Source organism: Drosophila navojoa, chromosome 5 (genome assembly GCF_054131105.1).
Source record: "Drosophila navojoa isolate 15081-1374.11 chromosome 5, UAZ_NAV_1.0, whole genome shotgun sequence".
Taxonomy (NCBI): Eukaryota; Metazoa; Arthropoda; class Insecta; order Diptera; family Drosophilidae; genus Drosophila; species Drosophila navojoa.
Genome location: NC_142893.1, coordinates 16,759,251 through 16,780,193, shown reverse-complemented (window position 1 = coordinate 16,780,193; position 20,943 = coordinate 16,759,251). Strand labels below are relative to the sequence as shown.

Below are 20,943 nucleotides of genomic sequence, written 5' to 3'. Positions count from 1 at the left end.
GCCATTTAAAACATAAATACAATACTATATAAATGGATACACAATATAAATGCTCATAAATCAGATTTACTCTAATTTTGTTACATTTTCATTTCTTATTAAATATGACAGCTGCATTTTGTGTTGTGCTGCGTATTGGCAACTCTTCAATGCACAGCCATTCACCACGAAGCGAGAACAAGAAACGCACACAGCAACGCTTTGCCGCGCTCATTTACAATATAATTTCTGCCGCATTCGGACGGATTGACAAGCGTCCTTTTTGCATGCCAGAAAGATTGGAAATTTTAAGAGACAAAAATTGGTGTAAAAATATTAATTAATTTTGCAGAGCTGGAAACACACTCGAATCATATTGGCTACCGTTTAATTGTAAGTGCATTGCGAGTAGATAACAATATTTGTTGCAGTCGCTGTCGCTGTTGGCGACGACGACGACGACGACGCTGACGTTGACGTTGACGGCGACGTCGCCGGGTACAGTACGCGCCGTTTTTTTCGTGCCAGCTGAAAAGTGTTGCTGTTGTTGTTGTAGCAGTAAATAGTTTGAGTGACCAGACAGGGCGGGAAAGTGTAAACACAAATGGCTATAAATAAAATATAGCGCGCTTTTCTATCTATTATATAAATACATACTGTTTCTGTATTTATTACAGATCGTGAATATTTAAATTGAGCAAACGCAATGGATCGACGCTCATTACGTTCGCGTCGCACAGAGGATTTTGCACCCGCCGCTGCTGCCGCCCCACCCACAACACAGTCGGCCGCCGCCGCTGCCGCTGCCGCCACACAGACTCGACGCGGCAACGCTGGAATTCGCACACGTGCTTCGCCCTCACGCAACAAGGTGCCGCCCGCCGAGCCGCCCGTCGCCGATGTCGGTCTGCGCGCCCGTCGCTCCAGTCGGCCGCGCTCCGCTGCCGGACAGCCGGTCGCAGCGCCCCGCACAACCGCCACGCGGTCTACGGCCAAAGCGCCAACGCCAATCAAGGAAGTCAATGAGGTTGGTGCAGGTTTTTATATTCTATTTGTTTATATATATATATGGGAGGGATAAACTTGGCTATTTATAAATAGATAAACTAGATATATGTAGTAGATATGTGTGTGTGGTTGTGTTTGTGTTTATTTTAACCGGTTTGCCTGTTGAGTTTTTTCAACTCTGTTATCTTGACTTGGTCCAATACAATCAGCGTTGAGAGGTCTTATCTCGTAGAGCTGTTTGAAGGCGTATGTGTAGGATGAGCTTTTATATAATTAAAGATTTTATATGCCTATTTAGTGAAATGTGATTAGTCGGCGCTTTAAAGTGCTCTTTCATTAAATATATCGTATAAAAGATCTATGCCTTTTAGTTTAGTATTAGTCTCTTAGAACTGACCTTGTCATAAAATGGAACTTATTATATTGTATATGAAATAGTATATAATATATAAAATATTTAATTATGCAATACCAAAAAGAATATTTGGAGCAATCATTTCATGATCTATCATATTTTATATAATTTTTTTAAATAATTTTATTTATTTATTTATTTATTTTTTTTTTTAATTTAAATTTTGTGTATATTTAGTTTTGTATATATATTAATTTTACTTTTTTAAATTTTATTTTTATTTTACTTTATTTATTTACTCATTTATTTTTGTTTTACTTGTATAAATTTTTAAATTTACAATAAATATTTTAAATATTAATTTATATTTATATTTGTATATATGTATATATTTATATTTATATTTATATTTATATTTATATTTATATTTAGATATTTATATTTATATTTTCTAGTTCTATGAGTTATCTTTATATTTATCTTTATAGTTATACTTTCTCTTTCTATTATTTTCTATTTCTCTTCATCTTTCTCTTTCTATTTCTCTTTATCTTTCCTATTTCTATTTAATTTATATTTCTTTTCTCTTATCTTTCTATTTCTATTTCATCCTTATCTTTCTCTTCTCTTTCTCTTTCTCTTTCTCTTTCTCTTTCTCTTCTCTTTCTATCTCTCTCTTTCTCTTCTCTATCTATTTCTCTTTCTCTTCTCTTTCTCTTTCTCTTTCTCTTTCGTATAATTCCTTAAAATTTGACTCCTCCAACGATTCTCATCCCTCTCTTCTCTCTTCTCTTAGGTATCGTCTCCCGTGCGCACCCACAGCAGCTTTCCAATGACCATGACCACGAACACATCGTCCCTTGCGCCGAACGTGGCGCTGCTGACGTCCTCGGTGAACAGTCCGAACATCAGTCGCACCTACAGCAGCACCACGACCACCACAGAGCACATTGAGATACGCAGCGAGGGCGGTACCGGGGATGAGGTGGACACGGAATCGATACGCAAACGGGTCACAGATCGACTGCGTCGCTCGCTCTCGAAGACCATCTCGACTGTGGCGGGCTTGAATTCGGACGCGAATAGGAACAGCTCGGACAGAGGCAGTCGCTATAGCCGATCTGTGTCGCGTTCCGTTTACGATGACGAGGACAAGAGCTCGAAGCGCAGCTACTCCACCGGCGAGGAGGACATCATTGAGGAGGAGGAGCAGCTGGAGGATGAGGAGGAGCAGTTCCGCAGCTTCAATGCTACGCGGCAATTGAGGACGCCGGACACCTCCTGCCGGAAGCGGCTGGTGCCCCGGGAATTTGGTGGCTGGCCTGGAGCACTGCTCCTGCTGTTGAATGTGCCCGCTCTGGTCTACTATCTCACCTGGAGCTGTACGGCGCGCAACGGCTGTCAACTGAAGCGGCCCAATCCCATGGCTCTGTTCGACTGGAACTATCTGACGCGTCAGGTGTTCCTGCCGCACGTCGTTGGCGTCTTCTCGGCCTACCAGTTTGTGGTCTTTCTGCTGGTGGCGTTGCTGCCCGGACGACGTGTCCATCTCACACGTGAAACGTACAAATTCAATGGATTGGGCGTCAGCTTCACCCTGCTGCTCGCGGGCGGCATCGCTGAGTATCTGAAGTATCCCGTGGTCAGCTTCATACTCCGTCACTATCTCCGGTTCTGCATCTATGGCCTGATCAGCGCCTTTGTGGCCGCCGCCTGGAGCTACTGGCGCGTCGACACCACCAAATACAATGTGCTCCGCCAGACGCTGATCAATGACTACGGGCGCAGCGGCAACTTCGTGATCGACTTTGCCCTGGGCCGGCAGCTGAATCCCAAGTGGCTGGGACGTGTCGACTGGAAGCAATACTACTATCGCCTCTCCCTGGTCAGCACCCTGCTCTATGCCGTCTGCTACATCTACCAGACGCTCCAGTGGCCCCAGTGGCCCCAGAGCCAGGACGGCTACGTCTATCTCGTGCGTTACTATTGGCAGAATGTCAACTACGATGCCGGCGCTCTGCTGGCGGCCAGTTCGCTCTTGCTGTACGTGCTGGATGCGCTCATCTTCGAGCATCATCTCAGCTGCTCCTTCGAGCTGCAGCACGAGGGCTACGGCTGTCTGCTGCTGCTGCGCTACGCCGTCACGCCCTATCTGCTCAGCTCGGTCAGCAAGTACTTCTACGAGCAGCGCGTGCCCATCAGCTGCTGGTATGCCCCGTACGCTGTGCTCTGCCTGCTCCTGCTGGGACTGGGCATCAAGCGCTACAGCTGCGCCTACAAGTACAAGTACCGTTTGAACTCGCAGCATCCCATCTTCGCCAACATCGAGACCATTCACACCTACCAGGGCAACCGGCTGCTGCTGAGCGGCCTCTGGGGCCATCTGCGCCAGCCCAACTATCTGGGTGACATCATCGCGCTTTTCGCTCTGGGCGCGCCCATGATCCTGCGTCCAGCTTGGCCGCCGCTGCTGTCGCTGCTGCTGCTGATCCTAGTTCTGGTGCATCGGGCCACGCGCGCCAATGCGCGCAATCAGGAACGCTATTTCTCCTCCTGGCAGCGCTACTGCCTCCTGGTCAAATACTACATAATACCCAAGATTTTCTAAGCTCCATCGAATGCTCAAGGCACAATTTTTGATTTGGCTCTGCCCACCGCAAATTTTTTGATGATTTTTGTTTTTATTTTAATTTTATTGTAATTGTATTTTAGTTTTTCATCGGATTTCAACTCGAATTATTTTCCTGTACATATATTCACAGGTTAGCGACCTGTCGTCCTTCATTTCACATTTTCACCCGTTTCATTTTTCTCGTTTTCAATTGATTTTAGTACAAACAAACAAAAACAACAACTCAACATTTATTTTACTTCAAAGACAAGATTATATGACTAGCCATATAAAGGATGTAATACAAATTATATATATATATATACACACACACGACTTATATGATTGATATATAAATTGAACATATTCTAGGCTTTAGAATTTATTATTTAACAACTCTGATATATAAATTTAGTTATAACAATTTTACATACATACATGTACCATGTAAATATATTGCAATTACTTAAATCTAATAAACAAAATATAATCGTTTCTCAATTGAAGGAAACGAAAAAAAAACAACTATTTGATTATATTTTTAATATGAAATGCAAATTGTATGGCAATGGGTAAATTATTATTATGTTATTTTAATTGAGCTAAATGCTGATTTAATTTTATATATTTTATTTATATATTTTTCTGGGCAAGTATTAACTTTCTGCCCATTTCTTTCCTGCTTTTATTCTTTCACGATCATCGTTTAGGGCGAGACACGATTGACGTTCGTGCAATGAGTCTGTGTAAGCAGCAGCCATCGTGAATAGTGTCGCTCCCTAAACGATGTTCGTGTATAAATAGCGCACAGACTTGATGAAGATCCGATGCAATCGGTTGTTCTCTAAGTTTTGCTGACAGTGTAGTAAAAGTAAAAGACATCGACAAATGGTCAACAGTTATTTGTGAAATAAATTTGCTGCTGCTCTTGTCTGCACTGCTTGCAAGCGGCTTTCTTAAGCAGTTCAGCATGAAGCATTTTACGCTACTCGTGCACAGATGGCGCTAGCACGAATATGAGAAACTTAAATTCTTTATATACTCGGTAGATTTTCCATTGCTTACTAAATGAAGACAGACATGTTTAAGCGTTATTTAAAAATTGTCTATGGTCTTAAATTATTATGAATTTACCTCTTGAATGAATTATAGGGGCTACTGCATTTCTTTTTATTTCTTTTGCTTTGTAGTGTTAAATTTTTACTTTTTGCACTTTATAATTTAAGAATGTCTATATTGTTTATTATTTAATTGCTGTTCTGTAATTAATAAAAAAAAAAAATCACGAATATAGAATTATAATATTTTAAATTAAAGATTTTAAATATTTTTACTAATTTCACATTTTTATTATTTTATTTTAATATTTTATTTAATATTTATTTATTAAAAAGTCAAAACAAATATTTATAAATGCATACAAGTGAATCATTACCATAAGAATTATAATATTTTAAATTAAAGATTTTAAATATTTTTACAAATTTCACATTATTATTATATTATTTTAATATTTAATTTAATATTTATTTATTAAAAAGTCGAAATAAATATTGATAAATTTATACATATAAATAAAGAATAGGTTTAATTATTAAAAATATTTATATATACATATTAAATAAATTATCATTATAGAGTAGTTATCAAATTAGTAAAACTATCACAATAATGTTTTATCTTGTGTTATATTAATATATATCTGTGTACATTTTAGAATATGTATATAGAAAAGTGTATAAGATCTTTAACATATTTCATATAAATAATAACCTAAACGATAGCCAACACATAGTTATATATAGTTGTCGAAAATAGTAAGACTCATGCTGGGTCCTCCTTACGGGTATTCTCCATACCCTCATCCCATGCTTAACAGTTGCCCCACTAACCAGGCTATCCACCTGAAACTATGCATAGTCATGGCAGCAGAAATCCGTATCCGCCAAGGAATACAAATCATAGGCCTGGCAATCGCATTCGCATTTGAGCCAAGTTCCATTAAAGCCAAGAACCAGACGGAACGGAACAGCCTGAATAAAGTCCGCTTGGCTTTGGGCCCGAATGCAGCGAGAAGCGAACAATTTGCTAATGTTGACGCCGTTATTATATAATTTGACGGGGCGGGGCTGGGAACTGAACAAGGGCGAGGGGCAAGGGAGGGTGGGTTAACGGAGGGTACAGTTTCATTATCAACGCCGACGGTCATTTGTAAAGCAAACCGCAAAACGCTGTCGCTGGCTGCGGTTTTTCCATTCTCCTTCAGCATTTCTATTTCATTTTTATTTTTTTTTTATTTTTGACAGTTTCCGCGTCATTTTTCTATTGCATGTGGGGGTGAGGGAGGGGTGCTGGGGGGTGCTATTTTGGGGGCTGGTTGACTGGCTCCAGCCAGCCATCGTCATTATTTTGGCATTATGTGCGGCGACTCTCGCAAACATTCGTAAATGTCATTAACAGTTGTAACGGCTTTCGGGCACGCCTACTAACGGAGGGCGGGGCAGCTAGGAGAGGGGGGCTGCTTACTTTTTACACAAAATTACTTCTTTTGTGAGGGCGCTGACATTCATCATCATCAACATTCGGCTGCTCTGCGCGCTCGGCCGTTGCGCTTGGGCTGCCGTGTAAACGCCTTGAAATATGCTATATAATATTTTACTTTTTTGATTCAATTTCGGTCACACAACGCGCACTCGCACTCGAACTCCAACTATAACTCCAACTCCATCGGCGTCTCTTAAAGCTGCCAACACAAACATTGTTTTAATTACGCACAACAAGCGACCCAAAGAGCAAAACAAGTTTATACACTTGAAAAAAAACCATAAGTTTTGTATTAAGTGTGTTATAATTATTTTAATTTAACTAATCAGTTATAGTTTAAAAAATAATTTACTTAAAATATTATATCTATATTAATATTATATTTATTATAAATATTATATTTATTATAAATATTTTAAATAAATTTTCATTCAAATTATAAAATAATTTACTTAAAATATTATATTTACATTTATATCATATTTATTTTAATTAAATTTGCATTCAACTTATAAAATAATTTACCAAAAATTTATTTATATTATTATTATATTTATTTTAAGTAAATTTGCAGTCAACTTATAAAATAATTTACCCAAAATATTATATTTATATTAATATTATATTTATTTTAATTAAATTTGCATTCAACTTATAAAATAATTTACCATTTATTTATATATAATATTATTATATTTATTTTAAGTAAATTTGCATTCAACTTATAAAATAATTTACCCAAAATATTATATTTATATTAATATTATATTTATTTTAAGTAAATTTGCATTCAATTTATAAAATAATTTACCCAAATATTATATTTATATTAAAATTATATTTATAATATTTTTTTTATTAAAAAAAAATTTACTTAAAATATTATATTTATATTAATATTATATTTATTATATTTATTTTAAGTAAATTTTTATTCAAATTATAGCTCATTAGTTAAATTTAAATAATTATAATTTTAATCATTACAATTAATTTTTATTTTTTATATAAATGCATTTAAATAAAAATATGTTATTTTTAATTTAAATAAAAATTGTTTTTGTATGGTATATTTTTCTATTTTATTCTAATTTGCTAACTAATTATTAAACTACAACATTCAATAATAATTTGTTACAAAAAAAAAATATTATATGATGTGATTATTATTTTTAATATTGAATAAATTAAATAATTAATTTTAAAAAATGATGCGCTAACTAAAAAAAATATATATTGCATAGCATAATTTGCTATATTAGTATATTGAGCTAATTCTTAAATTACAATTTTAATTCTTAATAATGTTCTTTTTTTTTTTTGAATAAATATAATTTGTTTTTTTTTTTTTTATATATATATTAAAAACAAAATTTATATTTGTATTTTTCATGTTTTAAATATATACAAATTTTATTTAAAATTAAAAACTATTATCAGGATTTGTCTTTTAATTATATTTAACTAATTTAATTTGATTATTTAATAAATCATCATTACTTTAAGAGAAAATAGTTTTTGCAGTGCTTGTAAATATAATTTAAAAATGTATTATATTTTTAACAGTGAAAGCTTGCTCCAATTATTTTGTTTAATAAGTATTCAAAAAACCAAACTAACTATAAATAAAAATTCTATCTTTATTAATTTTCTCTCAGTGCATATGAATGGATGCCATTGAGAAAGCACAAAATGTAGCTTGTCCCTTTGTCTGAGTGTGAGTGCGTTTGTGTATGTGTGCGTGTGTGCGTGTGTATTTGTTTCTTGACCACAAAATTACAGTTAACAAATTTGCAGAAACATTTAGAAAAGTTGCACTCGAAACAGAGTAGAAACGCAGAAGCCCATCCTAACCCCATCGCACCACCCAATCACCCAACCACTCAGCCACTTGGCCACTCCTGCTGGCCTGCACTTGAATGGCTGTGTGGTGAACTCTCTTAATTGCAGTCGGAGTTTAAATTTGAGAATTTACCAAAGAAGCTTTAACGTTGATTAGATTAGGCAAAGAGTTTACGAAGAAAGCAAAGGAACGAACGACGAGACTCTTAAATGGAAAGGCTACGAATAACTACTGGATTATTCAGTTATGTGTTTTGGGTTTTTGCTAAATGTTCGACCCACTCAACTGGCCGAGGATTTATAGCCAGGTAGCTGTAGAAGCAACTGCCCACTGAGAGAGAGAGAGAGAGAGACAGAGACTAAAAACTCTGAATTTAGAAAAATCTCCACACGTTTTAAATACACCTTGTAAATCACGCCTTTTGTCAGCATCAGATAACGTTTGGCATAAATTTAGTTTTAATTGACTTAATGCTTGTACTTTTATCAAATAATTAATTACAGCTTCTAGTGTGGGCAGCCCCTCTGACTAAATGACAGCGCAGCGAGCGCTAAATGTTGTTCTTGTTGAATTGAAAAACCAGTTTAGGATTTCTGTATACATGTACATACATATATACCCTATAGATTCCTTACCACCTCTGCCTGTATTGCTGTCACTCAAGCGTCACAAGTGGCAACAAATCAAATGGACGACATTACGAGTAGTTCGGGCTGTTGACCAACTGTCTAGGCCTGGTCGATGCTACATAGAACTGAAATTGTTGAATTGATAGGCTAATAGAATTATTGGACAAGGAGCATTTGATGTCGGGTCAGTGCTATTTACATAAGTATACCCTATAGTGAATTCTAGCACCGAACTTCCATTATTTCTAAATAATAAATATTTTAGGTAAAATACATATAATACAATATACCAAATATAATATAATATAATAAGTTATAATATAAGTTTTCTTTATTTTTACCGGTTACTTAGTTATTTGACAATTACTTAGATATTTAATTACTTAATAATAATTGAAATTAATAATTTACGTAAAAATATATACTTGAAATATATATATATATATATATATATATATATATTTACTTAAAAATATATACATAATTATATTCAAGAACTTTTCATTGTATTTACCGAACACATGTTAAAATAGTTTTTATTTTGATTTAAAGAACTTTTCATTATATTTACCGAACATTAACAAATAGTTTTTTATTTATTTTTTATTATACTTTACTTATTTTATTATTTTATTGTACCTTACTTTGCGTTACTTCATTCTGTTTTACTTTATTATTTAAAGAGCTTTTCATTGTATTTGCCGAACATTAACATTACAAAATATTTTTTTTTTGTTATTATATTTATTTTTTTTATTATTTTATTTTACCTTACTTTACGTTACTTCATTCTACTTAAATATTAAACTTTTCATTGTATTTTCCGAACATTAACATTAAAAAATAGTTTTTTTTTATTTATTTTTTATTATACTTACTTTTATTATTTTATTTTACCTTAATTTACGTTATTTCATTCTATTTTATTTAATTTTACTCTATTTTTTTTTTCTATATTATTTATTCTAATATTTTTTTTATTTATTTTCCTTTTATTTATTTCATAGAAGCTAAAAATTACTATTAAATTTTCCATGAACTTGTTAAATTATTGTATTTATTTGAGCCCCAGCTGAAAAGACTCTTTCACTGCAATTAACTGCAAAACTGTATTGTATTTTCTCTAACGCCCACTCCCGTATTTTCCAACACTAAACGCGTGCAACACTTAAAATGCGTTGGCAGTTGGCAGCTTGGAGCTGATGACAGGTCTTTGGCTGTGTGGTTCTTAGGCACTAAGCTGCTCCACGCGCCACGAGCTGGCAACTTGTCGCACAGTGGGGAGTATCAAACAAAAACGTGACATAAATGTGGAGGTAGAAAATTAAAGAAAGAAATATTTAAAATGAATGAGAAATGGAAGTTAATCAGGAAAATACTGAAAAGGCTGGAGGAGATGAGTTCTTGGGGATAGGATAAGTGAGGTATTATCATAAGACAAACTTTTGCTAGATGAGATTTAATATAAAAGAGCTCAGTTGCTTGCATCTTGACAGACAGAAATTCCCACTTTGGCAATACTAATTTTAATTAATTATCTCTCATCTATCTAACATCCCTAATAAAATTATTCCTCTATAAAAGTAAACATAGTTTTTGTATATAAAACTAAATGCGCTGTATAAGCTGCGACAGGTCAATTCAGAAAATAAGTTTTATAGTAGCTGACATTTTGTCAAATAAAACTTCACATTTGCCCCACTGTCCCACTGTGTGTCGTCTGCGTGGGTGCCGCTCGGTCTGCCTGGGACTGTTTTGCGTGGCTTTGCTTTGGTTTCCTTTGGCAGCGGCGCTAATTGTGAACTTTTCTATCAATTTTGCTGTGCGCCGGTGGCAAATGTCGCTGCACTTTGTTGCATGCCAACAAGAACAACAACAACAGCAACAACAATTGAGATCAATATCAATATCGGGCTGCAGTTGGGCCAATAAAATTGTATTAAGTGTAATTAGTTTTGTAAGTGAGTTATTTATGTACCCGAATGGCCCCATTTGTTGTTTATGTAGTGCAGTTTAATGCACCGCAATTTGTGTGTGTGTGTGTGTGTATGCGATTTGATTGATTGATTGACAGCGAATGGCCCCTGAAAACCGAAAGTTGTTTTCGACTGTAATTGATATTGACTGTTTTGAGGTTCAGTTTGGACAGCTAAAGTATCAATTTACAATTTATGTTCACTTATGTGTTATTAGGGTCTGAATAGTTCTGAATATTTTGCAACGGATTTCGAAACTTGAGTATACAATTGTTCTGATGTGATATGGTAATAATACATAATTATCATAGTAGATTTATTTATGTTGAAGTGTATGCAAAATATATAAAATATCTTTATTTTAATTTAAAATAGTTCGACCTCTGAATTCAACAATAATTACTCTCACTCACAGATTCCATTTCCTTTTCGATCCGTAAAATTGACATCAGCTAAATTGCATGTCATTTTTGTGATTGCTTCATTAACATCTTTCAATCTATTTCTTTTTATTTTATTTTTTGGCTTTGGCCTCTGCGACGCCCTAAAACTTTCATTGGAACCTGCTCAACAGAAGTCTGATTGCAGCTGCTTCAGCATTCACTCTCACTCTCACTCGCTCAATCTAACACAAGCATCTGTGTCTGTCCCACTCTTACTCAGCGCTGCCTTCATTCATATTCATTTGGTATGAAGCCACTTTTGATTTACATTCAATTGGCAGCGCACTCACTGCTGATGGTCGCAAAGAGCTCAACCCAACGAATTTTTGGCGCTTTGTCTTTTGTTCATTATTCGCTCTTCCGATTTAATGAAATGATAACGGTGGCAGTGGCACTGCACTGTCTGCAGAGGCAGCGGCAGCAGAAAGAGAAGGAACAGCAGCAGCAGCATCACCAATACTAGAAATAGGATAAGGAGCAACAGCAGAGTCACCAACACCAGCAGCAACATTAGAGAGAGCTGAGAGAAGCAGCAGCAACGACAGCAGCAGCAGCGTCACTAGGAGCAGCAGCAGCGGAACCAATAACAAAGGGAATAGTATAAATTTTATTGTCATTACGCTGGCTGACATTTTTCTGACATTTGCCATCTACGTGGTCGCTCGCTTTGCCTCTCTCACTCTCTCATTCTCTTTCGTCGCTCCGTTGCTCTCTTCAGTCTTTGTAGTCAGGCAATCAATTTGGCGCTCAGTAACGGTACGTTCTCAGTCGCCAATGTGTGTGGTGCCCTGGCGTTCGTTCAGCTAAGCTCTGCTCTGCGCTTTATCATTTGCTTTTACTCGCATCCTTCATGCCCAGCACGTTTGTTATCTTTTGTGTAGTTGATTGTTTCCGTTTTGCGTAATAAGTTGTTTCCGCACTCTCGCTCACACTCTCTTTATCTCTGTCCCCCTCATGCTCTATCTGTTTTTGTGTTTGTGCACATTTCTGTTTTGTTTTCTTTTTTCGCATTTTGTTTTTGTTTTGCGTGACTTTCGTTTTCATTTGCGTTAATTACCAATTTAAATGCAAACTTGGCCCCAGTTTCGTGACGAAGATGAATGAACTGCATTTGGTGACAGGCGGCAAAGTCCTTTTGTTCTCTCACTTGACAAAGTTGTCAAGTCCTTTGACTTTTTGAATACTTTGCTGATCTGTCCATGTTGTGTGTGGGTCTGTGTGTCTGCGTCGCAAGCTATTAGAAATCGTTGTTGTTGGTGTAAGACATTAATGACAAATCTTCGCCTTACGTTCACTTTGCGCACATTTAACACATCATTGCTTTGGTCACACTGAACCTGCAGTTGGTTTCAAAAGAAATAAGTAAAAACATTTAATTCTTTATGAAGCCAAACTTTAAATATTAAATATGAACGTTTAATATTTATTTGCAAAGCTCGCAATTATTTCGCGGACTAGCTCGTAACCCACTGAGAGACTGGCAAATCCGTGCCACAAATTAAAATGTCAAAGCCACGGCTAAGCCTTCGAGCAGCAAGTCCTTTTCTCATTGTTCCGCTTGCATTCGCTTGTGCGTTTAAGGACTCCGCTCTGTGTGGCTTTGGCCAGAGGTCAGAGGACAAAGGGCAGATAGTTAATAGCATTATTGTGATTATGAATGCACTTAATTTATGCCACCTTCGAAATGGAATTTTAAATGAGCTTCATGCGTTCGCCTCAGCTTCAATGCAAATGCACATGGCGAAATTATAATGAGAGTTTTTGGTTTGATTTATTTTATACATACATATATGAATTTAAAAAGAACTGTGCACATACATATATTGAATTAACTTGAATTGGAATATATTTAATAGAATTATAAAAGATCTGCTAATTTTATTTTCTTATATATATATTTCTCTAAGTGTACGACCCTTTAAATGCATTTCAATATGTAAATACCAGATAATGTATATTGCTAGTATTTATATATACATTTTAATCTCTCATATATTATACATATATATTTCTCTCAGTGTATATTTGATTTCAAGGTCCCGCCAATATATCACAAGTCAATTTCCCATGTCCATAAATCAACACGAACCAGTTGGTTGCTTCAATTTGTGTGGAGTGCGCAGGAAGCAGCTGCATTCCTGAAGCCGATCCATACTACGTATATGTATATGTATGTAAGGGTATATAGACTCTTGTTATGCTCACAATGCTGGCACTATCTATCCATTTGTCTGGCAAGTTTCCGTTTGACAATTATAAATTGTAAGCTGCGCTGCTCCGCTCCTGCTCCAGCTCCAGCTCCAGCTCCAGCTCTAGCTCCTGCTGATGCTGTGACATAATCGCGATGATTCCTGAACTGACTTGGGGCAAGTGCGATTCATATTTTGTGAGCTGTCTGCCGGCTACCGGACTACGGTCTGGACATGATGAATGATGCTCTACGATGCAGCTGCAATGCGCCACTGATTGAGTTATTGGCAAAGGCAGGCGGGTGTGGGGGGAGGACATAGCCAGAGCCAGAGATAGAGGTGGCTGAGTGTGGGAACATGCAAATATGATAACAACACCTACAACATGCCACAGAGTTGTTCGCGCTGCCTGGCCAAGCATGCCACAGTGCATGCCACAGAGCACCTTTCGACTCGTACAGTTTTATTGTGCTCGACACTAAACAAGAACCAGGTCCAACTTATCCCTGTTCGGGCAACGATCCGTGCATGTTGTCCGGCCCAGGCCCAAGCCCAGGCCTATTGTTTGCCCAGACTTGGAGCATGTTCGTTAAGTGGAACTGGAGTGCAGTGTGCGTAATTACCAGCAGACTGCCCGCTGTCGACTGCAGGCTGCAAGGACATGCCAAGGATGTGAGTCGTCCGAGTAAATAAAACTGTGCAGACAATTGAGTTTGTTTTTGCTTCGCATATTTTCCTTACCATTCAAGCCAAGCAATTTAACGTTATGTTTATGTACGTATATCTATCTATCCGGCGTAGGTGTTGTCATCACGGCCACGGCGGAGCTATCCGTGCTCAGCTCTGGCCCAAGAAATTGCACTAATTGATGTTAAAAGGTTTTTGTGTTGGTCAACTCTGGGGTTTTATTTGCATGACTTTCTCGTTGAGTAATTTGATTTCATGTCGAAAAAGCCTGCCAAATCTTGTCTGATGCAAAATGCCAGATAAGCAGAATTTGTGAATTTATTAAATGTGAAATATCGACATTTATTTGAATAGACAAGAGATTAGCATAAAAGGTTTTTAGCTTAAGAAAGTTTTCTGACTGCCTTACATTTATTTTGTTGATGATTATATATATTATATTTGGTAAAATTATTATAAATTTATTTATTATATTTTATTTTATATTATCGTGTCACGAATATAAATTAATTTGATATTCTGATTTGTGCTCTTCTGCCAAAATAACGTCGCATTATTTGAGTTGTGTTGGAGTTATTGCTCGAGTTGGCAGCATTCGTCTTAGTTTACTCAAATTGGCACTCTGCGAGAGTGAGACAAATAGAGAGAGCTTTTGATAAATAACGTGCCGGCCGTTGCTGAGAGAGAGAGAGAGAGTGAGATGGCAGTAGGCCTATTGTCAAAAAATCATTGTGTTTGTCGATTGTCTGTTGGCAAAACAATTGAGAGGAAGCTGCAAATTTACGAGATCTATTTAAGAAAAGAGCGAGTTTATTGCGGAAGCACTGCAACCCAAGGAATTCATTAAAGAGCGCGGCTATACTATGGATACGGAAAATGAACGTCCTGAGCAAGTTCAGACTTATATTTATTTAAATGTCCATGTGTATGTATATGTGTATAAAACACAAAACTTTTAATCATTCTTGGTTTCCTTTACAGCTCTCCCACATCTCATATATCTGGTGTGATCTATAAATATCGTTTAGTAATTTACTATTAAACAACTATTCAGATGCGTTTATAAAATATACAGGGTAAGTCTGAGTACGTTTATTCTTCATAAAAATCAGCTTGTTCATGAAAGACTTTATCGTATCTATCAAACTACATATGTATGTACATATATCTCTCTTGTATTACAATATAAAATAATATGCCTTTATTCAAGGCAATTGTTTCTGTATTATAATACCTTCTTTATTTTTTATTAACATTTTCACAATGTTCTCGTCTCATCCATTTAATTTTTTAATAATTATTTTTTATTAAAGTCGGTTACACGCTTTTGCCATTGGCTTTAATTAAAAGAGGCGATGTAACTTTGCAGACATTTACATATATTTATGCTTAATATGTATTTAAGCAGCCAGGGCTAACGGCACAATTAACCATTGTGTGGCCTGCCTTAACTATGAAAAAAACTTTGGCCAGAAGCGAAACCACTTAAACTCATTTTAATTCAAGCGGCATACGAACTCGACTTCTTCAGGCAAACATACATATATGTATGTATGTATGTATATATAAGGATATACGCTTGTTTAAAAATGTACCTCCATACATATGCATATATGTATGCATTTGTGTGTGTGCGCGTCTATATATCATGGGGCAGACAGCAGACCCTTTCTATATGCTCGCCACTATCCCAACACTTCCTCTGCCGTCACATGCAAACACTTGTAAAATAATTTCATACATTTTTGTTTTGCGCTTCTTTATCTTTTCCCACTCTGCTTTCCTTTTACACATAACCCTTGCAGAGTTACTAGACGAGTATATGCGACTATTTAGCATAATGAATTGAGAAAGAAAGATTACTAGATATTCTTTCTTGAATTAAATGAGGGTGAACTAGTCGGCCTTGGTGCGAAAAATATAAGTAATATATTATTTTAATTATTATTTTAATGCAAGTACCTAGTTTTTATAGGTCCTTATAGATAGAAAATTGGTTGTATGAACGGAGCAGGACAGACTCGCCGACTGCAGATCTTGGTGAACAGTAATTATAAATTCATAGAGGACTTTTTGGGCTCTTCAAAGGCGCGCCTTGTTTTTGCTTCCTATACAACTTTAATCACAATTATCTGACACTAATTTCTCTTTTCCTATAGATAATCTGTTCTTTTCTATGCCTGACTTTAAGATGACTCGTAGTGTACTGTCGTCTTCAAATACGAACTCTCTCCGAATCCCTTATTTCCAGTAATCTTCTCTTCAACTCACTCACACTACGCAACATCTGGAACTACGTTCTTTCTCTCTTAGGAAAGAGATTAGATATTGAAAGTACAAGAACAAGGCAATACAAAAACTGAATCGCATAATACCTTCAAGCTCTCAGCCTCACACCAACACAAATATAACAATATGTAGTATTTAATCTCTTTAGAAGCTTCTCTCATTATTAGGAATGCCTCAAAACAGAGTATGCTTCAGTCGGAATCAACCGAATGCCAACGTTCCAACTTGTTGTTTTGCGTATGTCTAGCGCGTCTCAAAGGGTTTCGCACTTTCCCTCTGTGTGTGTGTGTGTGTGTGTGTGTGTGAGTGTGTAGGTGTGTGTGCCGGGTGTTGGATGTACGCCCAAGGCAAAGGCTGCATATGAAAATATTTGTTAAACCTTTTGCAATAAAGCAACAATTTATGCGAGTGCTGTGAATACATATATGCTAAATGTGTGTGTGTAAAGTGTGCGTGTGTGTGTGTGCGTGTGTCGTGTAGTTTACATGCGTGTGTCTGTGTTTCTATGTATTTGTGTAGTGCGAGGGCACTTTGAGGTCGCGTTGTAAATATTTAAAACTCATTTTGGTATATTTTAATTTGAGTGCATTTTATAACTTGGCTGGCAAATGGAAAACTGGCTAAAGAAACAGCTTCGAGTTTTTAATCTGACCAGAGTAGATTATGCTTTAAATAATTTAGAAGTCTTAAGATAAAGGCCAAATGTTATTAATATAGTAAAAGCAGAAGAATTGCATTTTATATGTTGTTATCAAAATATAATTTATCGATTAATATGTATATCGAAGGCAGTCAAATGCAAGTGAGCAAATTTAAATATGGACTGACTATAGAAATTTAATTTATGTAGAGCTTGGAGATAATATGAAATTAAAATTAATTTATGGGATAGAGCACTGGATACAGAGCTGTTAATTAATTAATATACCGCTGTACGAAATAAGCTGTGAGCCACTGTATATGCTCTGCTTCCTAACATAACCGAAGAGATTGTGCAGACACGATCTCGCTCTGAGCGGCTCTCTTCGTTTTGTTTTGAATCGGTTTCTGTTAAGCGCTTTGCATTGACTCATTCGTGTGTCGCTCTCAAATGAACGTCGCGCATAGCTCGCAAATACATAACTGTTGACACTTTTTCGCTGTCTGCAAGTAAGCTCGCTCACGCTCTAAGCGAGGCAGTTATTTCTGTTTTCGTTACTCATACATACGCAAAGGACAATTTGCTTCATTTAACTCAAGCAACGATCAGTGCTTGACTTGAGCGAAACGAAAGCAGAAGAAATAACTGTCTCGCTCAGAGTGTGAGTCTGAGTCTTTTTTTATTGTGTGAGCGAAAGACACTTATTTGCAGCAACGAAAAAGTGTCAACAGTTATTTGCGAGCTATGAGGTAAACCAATTGAGCAGATATCTACACTTGCTCGCAGAACTCTGCGTACTCTGCAAACAAATTGCTTATGTATGTAGGTAAACTTGTATGCGAGAATATATAGGCAGAACTTATTGATCTCTTGAGATAAGTGGATGCACAGAAACATCTAGATCGGTTCGATTTGTTGAAATTGGAAATTGCCATGAATTAAACCTCCTTTTAAAAGTAAAGACAAAGAATCGAGCAGTTGGAAGTGCCTATTATAGCAATTAATTTATGCAATACTACTACGTTGTTCTTTATTGATCTATGTTGCTCATCATATGGTAAGCTTCGTTTATTATTATTGACTTTGCAACACTGTTGCCATTGCTCAACCGCACTTCACAGCACTAATTGTCAGTCAAAGTGGTTGCATTGCTGCTCTCGAGGCTCGAGCACTCAAGCTGCGCTGCTCATTAAGAATGCGCTCACAATCCAAAGCAGGCAGAGGCTGACCGCAACAGAAGCGAACCTCAAGAATCACCATAAATAAAGATAGGTGAATAACAAAAAAAAGAATGGAAGGTCTGTCGAAAAAGGTACAGAAATTGAAAACACTTTTAATATTCACTCTTGTAGCTGAATAAATGAGAAGTTGTCGGTGTGGCTGTGGATGTGGGTGTTCGTGTGGGTGGCTAGAAAATGCAAAAGCGAAACAACAGCAGGAGAAGGGCAACCGCAGGAGCAGGAGCAGGAGGAGCAGCAGCAGCAGCAGATAAAAGGGCCTGGCATAACAGCGAAACCAATGAAAGGCACTCAACTGAAGAGGCCAAAAAGTGACTCACAGGGCGAGCGGCCACAATGCAAAAAGGATGAACGGAAACGAAAAGATTGACTGCAACTTGTGGCGCCTTTGTAGCAGACTGTTGTTGTTAAGATTGTTGTTGTTGCTGCTGTTGTTGTTGTTGCACTTTTGCGTGGCCAAGTCCAGAGTGTGGCGAGCCCATGCCATTCCCTTTGCCTTTTGCAAACAGCACTCAGCTCACTTCAATGAATACTTTATGGGTTAATAATCGTAAAACCATTCAACAGCAACAGCAGCAGCAGCACCGCCGCCACCAGCAACCGCCTCCACCACCACCATCAAGGCGGGCAACATCGTTTGGGCCAACTTTTGTGCGCGAAAATTCATAAACAATGTGCATAAAGCGCAAAATGTAGCGCTTCTGCGAGCTGACCCCAAGGGGCAACTTTATAGGTGTGCACTATGTGTGGCTGCGGTGGGGCAAAAGGGGCGGGCAAGTGTGGCAAGTGGGGCCAGTGGGGCTATTGGAGTGCTGGTTATGCGTTGCTCGTCGATTGCTTGTCGCACTGCGCTGGCAAATTGTAAGCCAGCTGTTGTTATTGTTGTTGTTGCTGTTAAGAGTGGAGTTTGGCAACAATAGCAAAAGGCAGCTATTGTTGCTGTTGTTGTTGTTGTTGTTGTTATTTTGCATACTGGACAGTTAAATGAGTGGGTGAAGTGGCGGCTGTGTAGATTTGGCGGACAGCTCAATGGGAGTTTCAGTTGAGCAACGCTTAGCGCACAGTTTGACGTTGATTTTGTGTTCGAGGTGTTGTCATTGTTGATGTTATTGGGTTGTTGTTGTTGTTGATGATGTTGTTCCTTTGCGGATTATAAACTTGTACGGCACTTTAATGACTAAAATGGATTAAATATGTGCCATGTGCAAGGTGGGAAAAATTGTGAACGTAACAAAATCAATTTACTGGGAATATCATACAACGACATTGTATATGGGTTTATCCTGTAACATGACATAGAGCATAGCTTTAATTGAACTATCAATGGGAATAGCAAGAGAATAGCAGAGATATTGCTAAGTGCTAGTTATATGGGTAGAGTGGAGAGTAAAGTTAGAGAAAAATGTTGGAATAGGGAGATATTTTATACATGTAACCTTTTTGGCTTAGAGAACATTGATTGAATCTTAAGATGTGATATAGATTGAGGTATGTAGATCATAATAAGGGAAAACTGAAAGTGAAATGGAATTCGAATTTTTAATTAGCAGAATGATTAGGGAACTTAAGTTATAATGATATATTCTTATATGTATATAGATATATATATTCAAAAAAAGTATATAAAAATATATTTAAATGTATATTTATCTATATCTATTATATATACATGGTGTTGTCTAAAGTGAACTGGAGTTAATATCAAAATTTGTTATATATGAGTATTTCATGATTTATAAATTCGTATATATATAAAAGATGAATATTATATGGTTATATGGTTATATTATTTTTTAATCTAGCAGTTGCAGCAATATACATGTAGAAAACTGGATAGAAAATGATTTATTTTTATTTATTGTTACCAAGAATTAATTCTAAATAATAATTTTTCATTAAGCCAGAGCGACGACAAAGGCCTTCAGGCAAAGGTAACAAATTATAGGCCATTATTATTTTATAATAATAGGCTAGTTAGGAATAAAAAAAAAAAAACATTATAGCTAAACTGAAATATCATAAATATCTTAAATAAATTTCTTAAATATTCAATCCATTTTTACTTTATTCTTTCTTTACAGATTTGGATTGGAATATCTTAAAGAGAAGCGAAGCTATTTGGGTTTTGTTCAATAATTTCAAACAATGAAGTAAAACAAAAACTTTGAATTGGAGTAAAAAATGAAAATGAAGTAAAAAAAAAATATGTTTAATATATACATATAATAAATATATGGAATAAACTATATATCCCCGTTGTATATATGGTATACTCCCCCAAACATCTCTAGCAGCTCGCATTCATCTAATCCATGGCAATTTAAAACTGACCCCAAACATGACTGTCACTGTGCTGCCCATTGCGAATCTCTGTCCAGCGGCAGCTCCAGCTCCAGTCCAATGGTAACCCCAGTGAGCGAAGCGTAAAAAAGTCATTCGATACACTTCAAAATTTGACCTAGGCACAGCACAAAAATGCTTCAGCTGTGTAGAGAGGAGAAAGATATGAAAG

The 20,943-nt window shown here is 36.4% G+C and overlaps 1 protein-coding gene and 2 long non-coding RNA genes across 3 annotated transcripts in view; all 3 read left to right on the top strand.

Moving 5' to 3' along the window:
* LOC149091116 (uncharacterized) overlaps window positions 1-20,943 on the top strand; it is a 36,157-nt gene that overhangs the window by 11,135 nt on the left and 4,079 nt on the right. The window lies entirely within an intron of this gene.
* Window positions 156-4,190, top strand: LBR (lamin B receptor). The gene is made up of 3 exons (XM_089261461.1): window positions 156-372; window positions 657-1,006; window positions 2,139-4,190. The coding sequence occupies exons 2-3, from the start codon at window positions 686-688 to the stop codon at window positions 3,948-3,950; spliced, it is 2,133 nt and encodes a 710-aa protein (XP_089117587.1). The 5' UTR covers window positions 156-372; window positions 657-685; the 3' UTR covers window positions 3,951-4,190.
* LOC149091117 (uncharacterized) lies at window positions 14,809-20,633 on the top strand. Its single transcript, XR_016196921.1, has 3 exons — window positions 14,809-15,189; window positions 15,246-15,340; window positions 20,513-20,633. It is a non-coding gene; the product is annotated as an uncharacterized LOC149091117 (long non-coding RNA).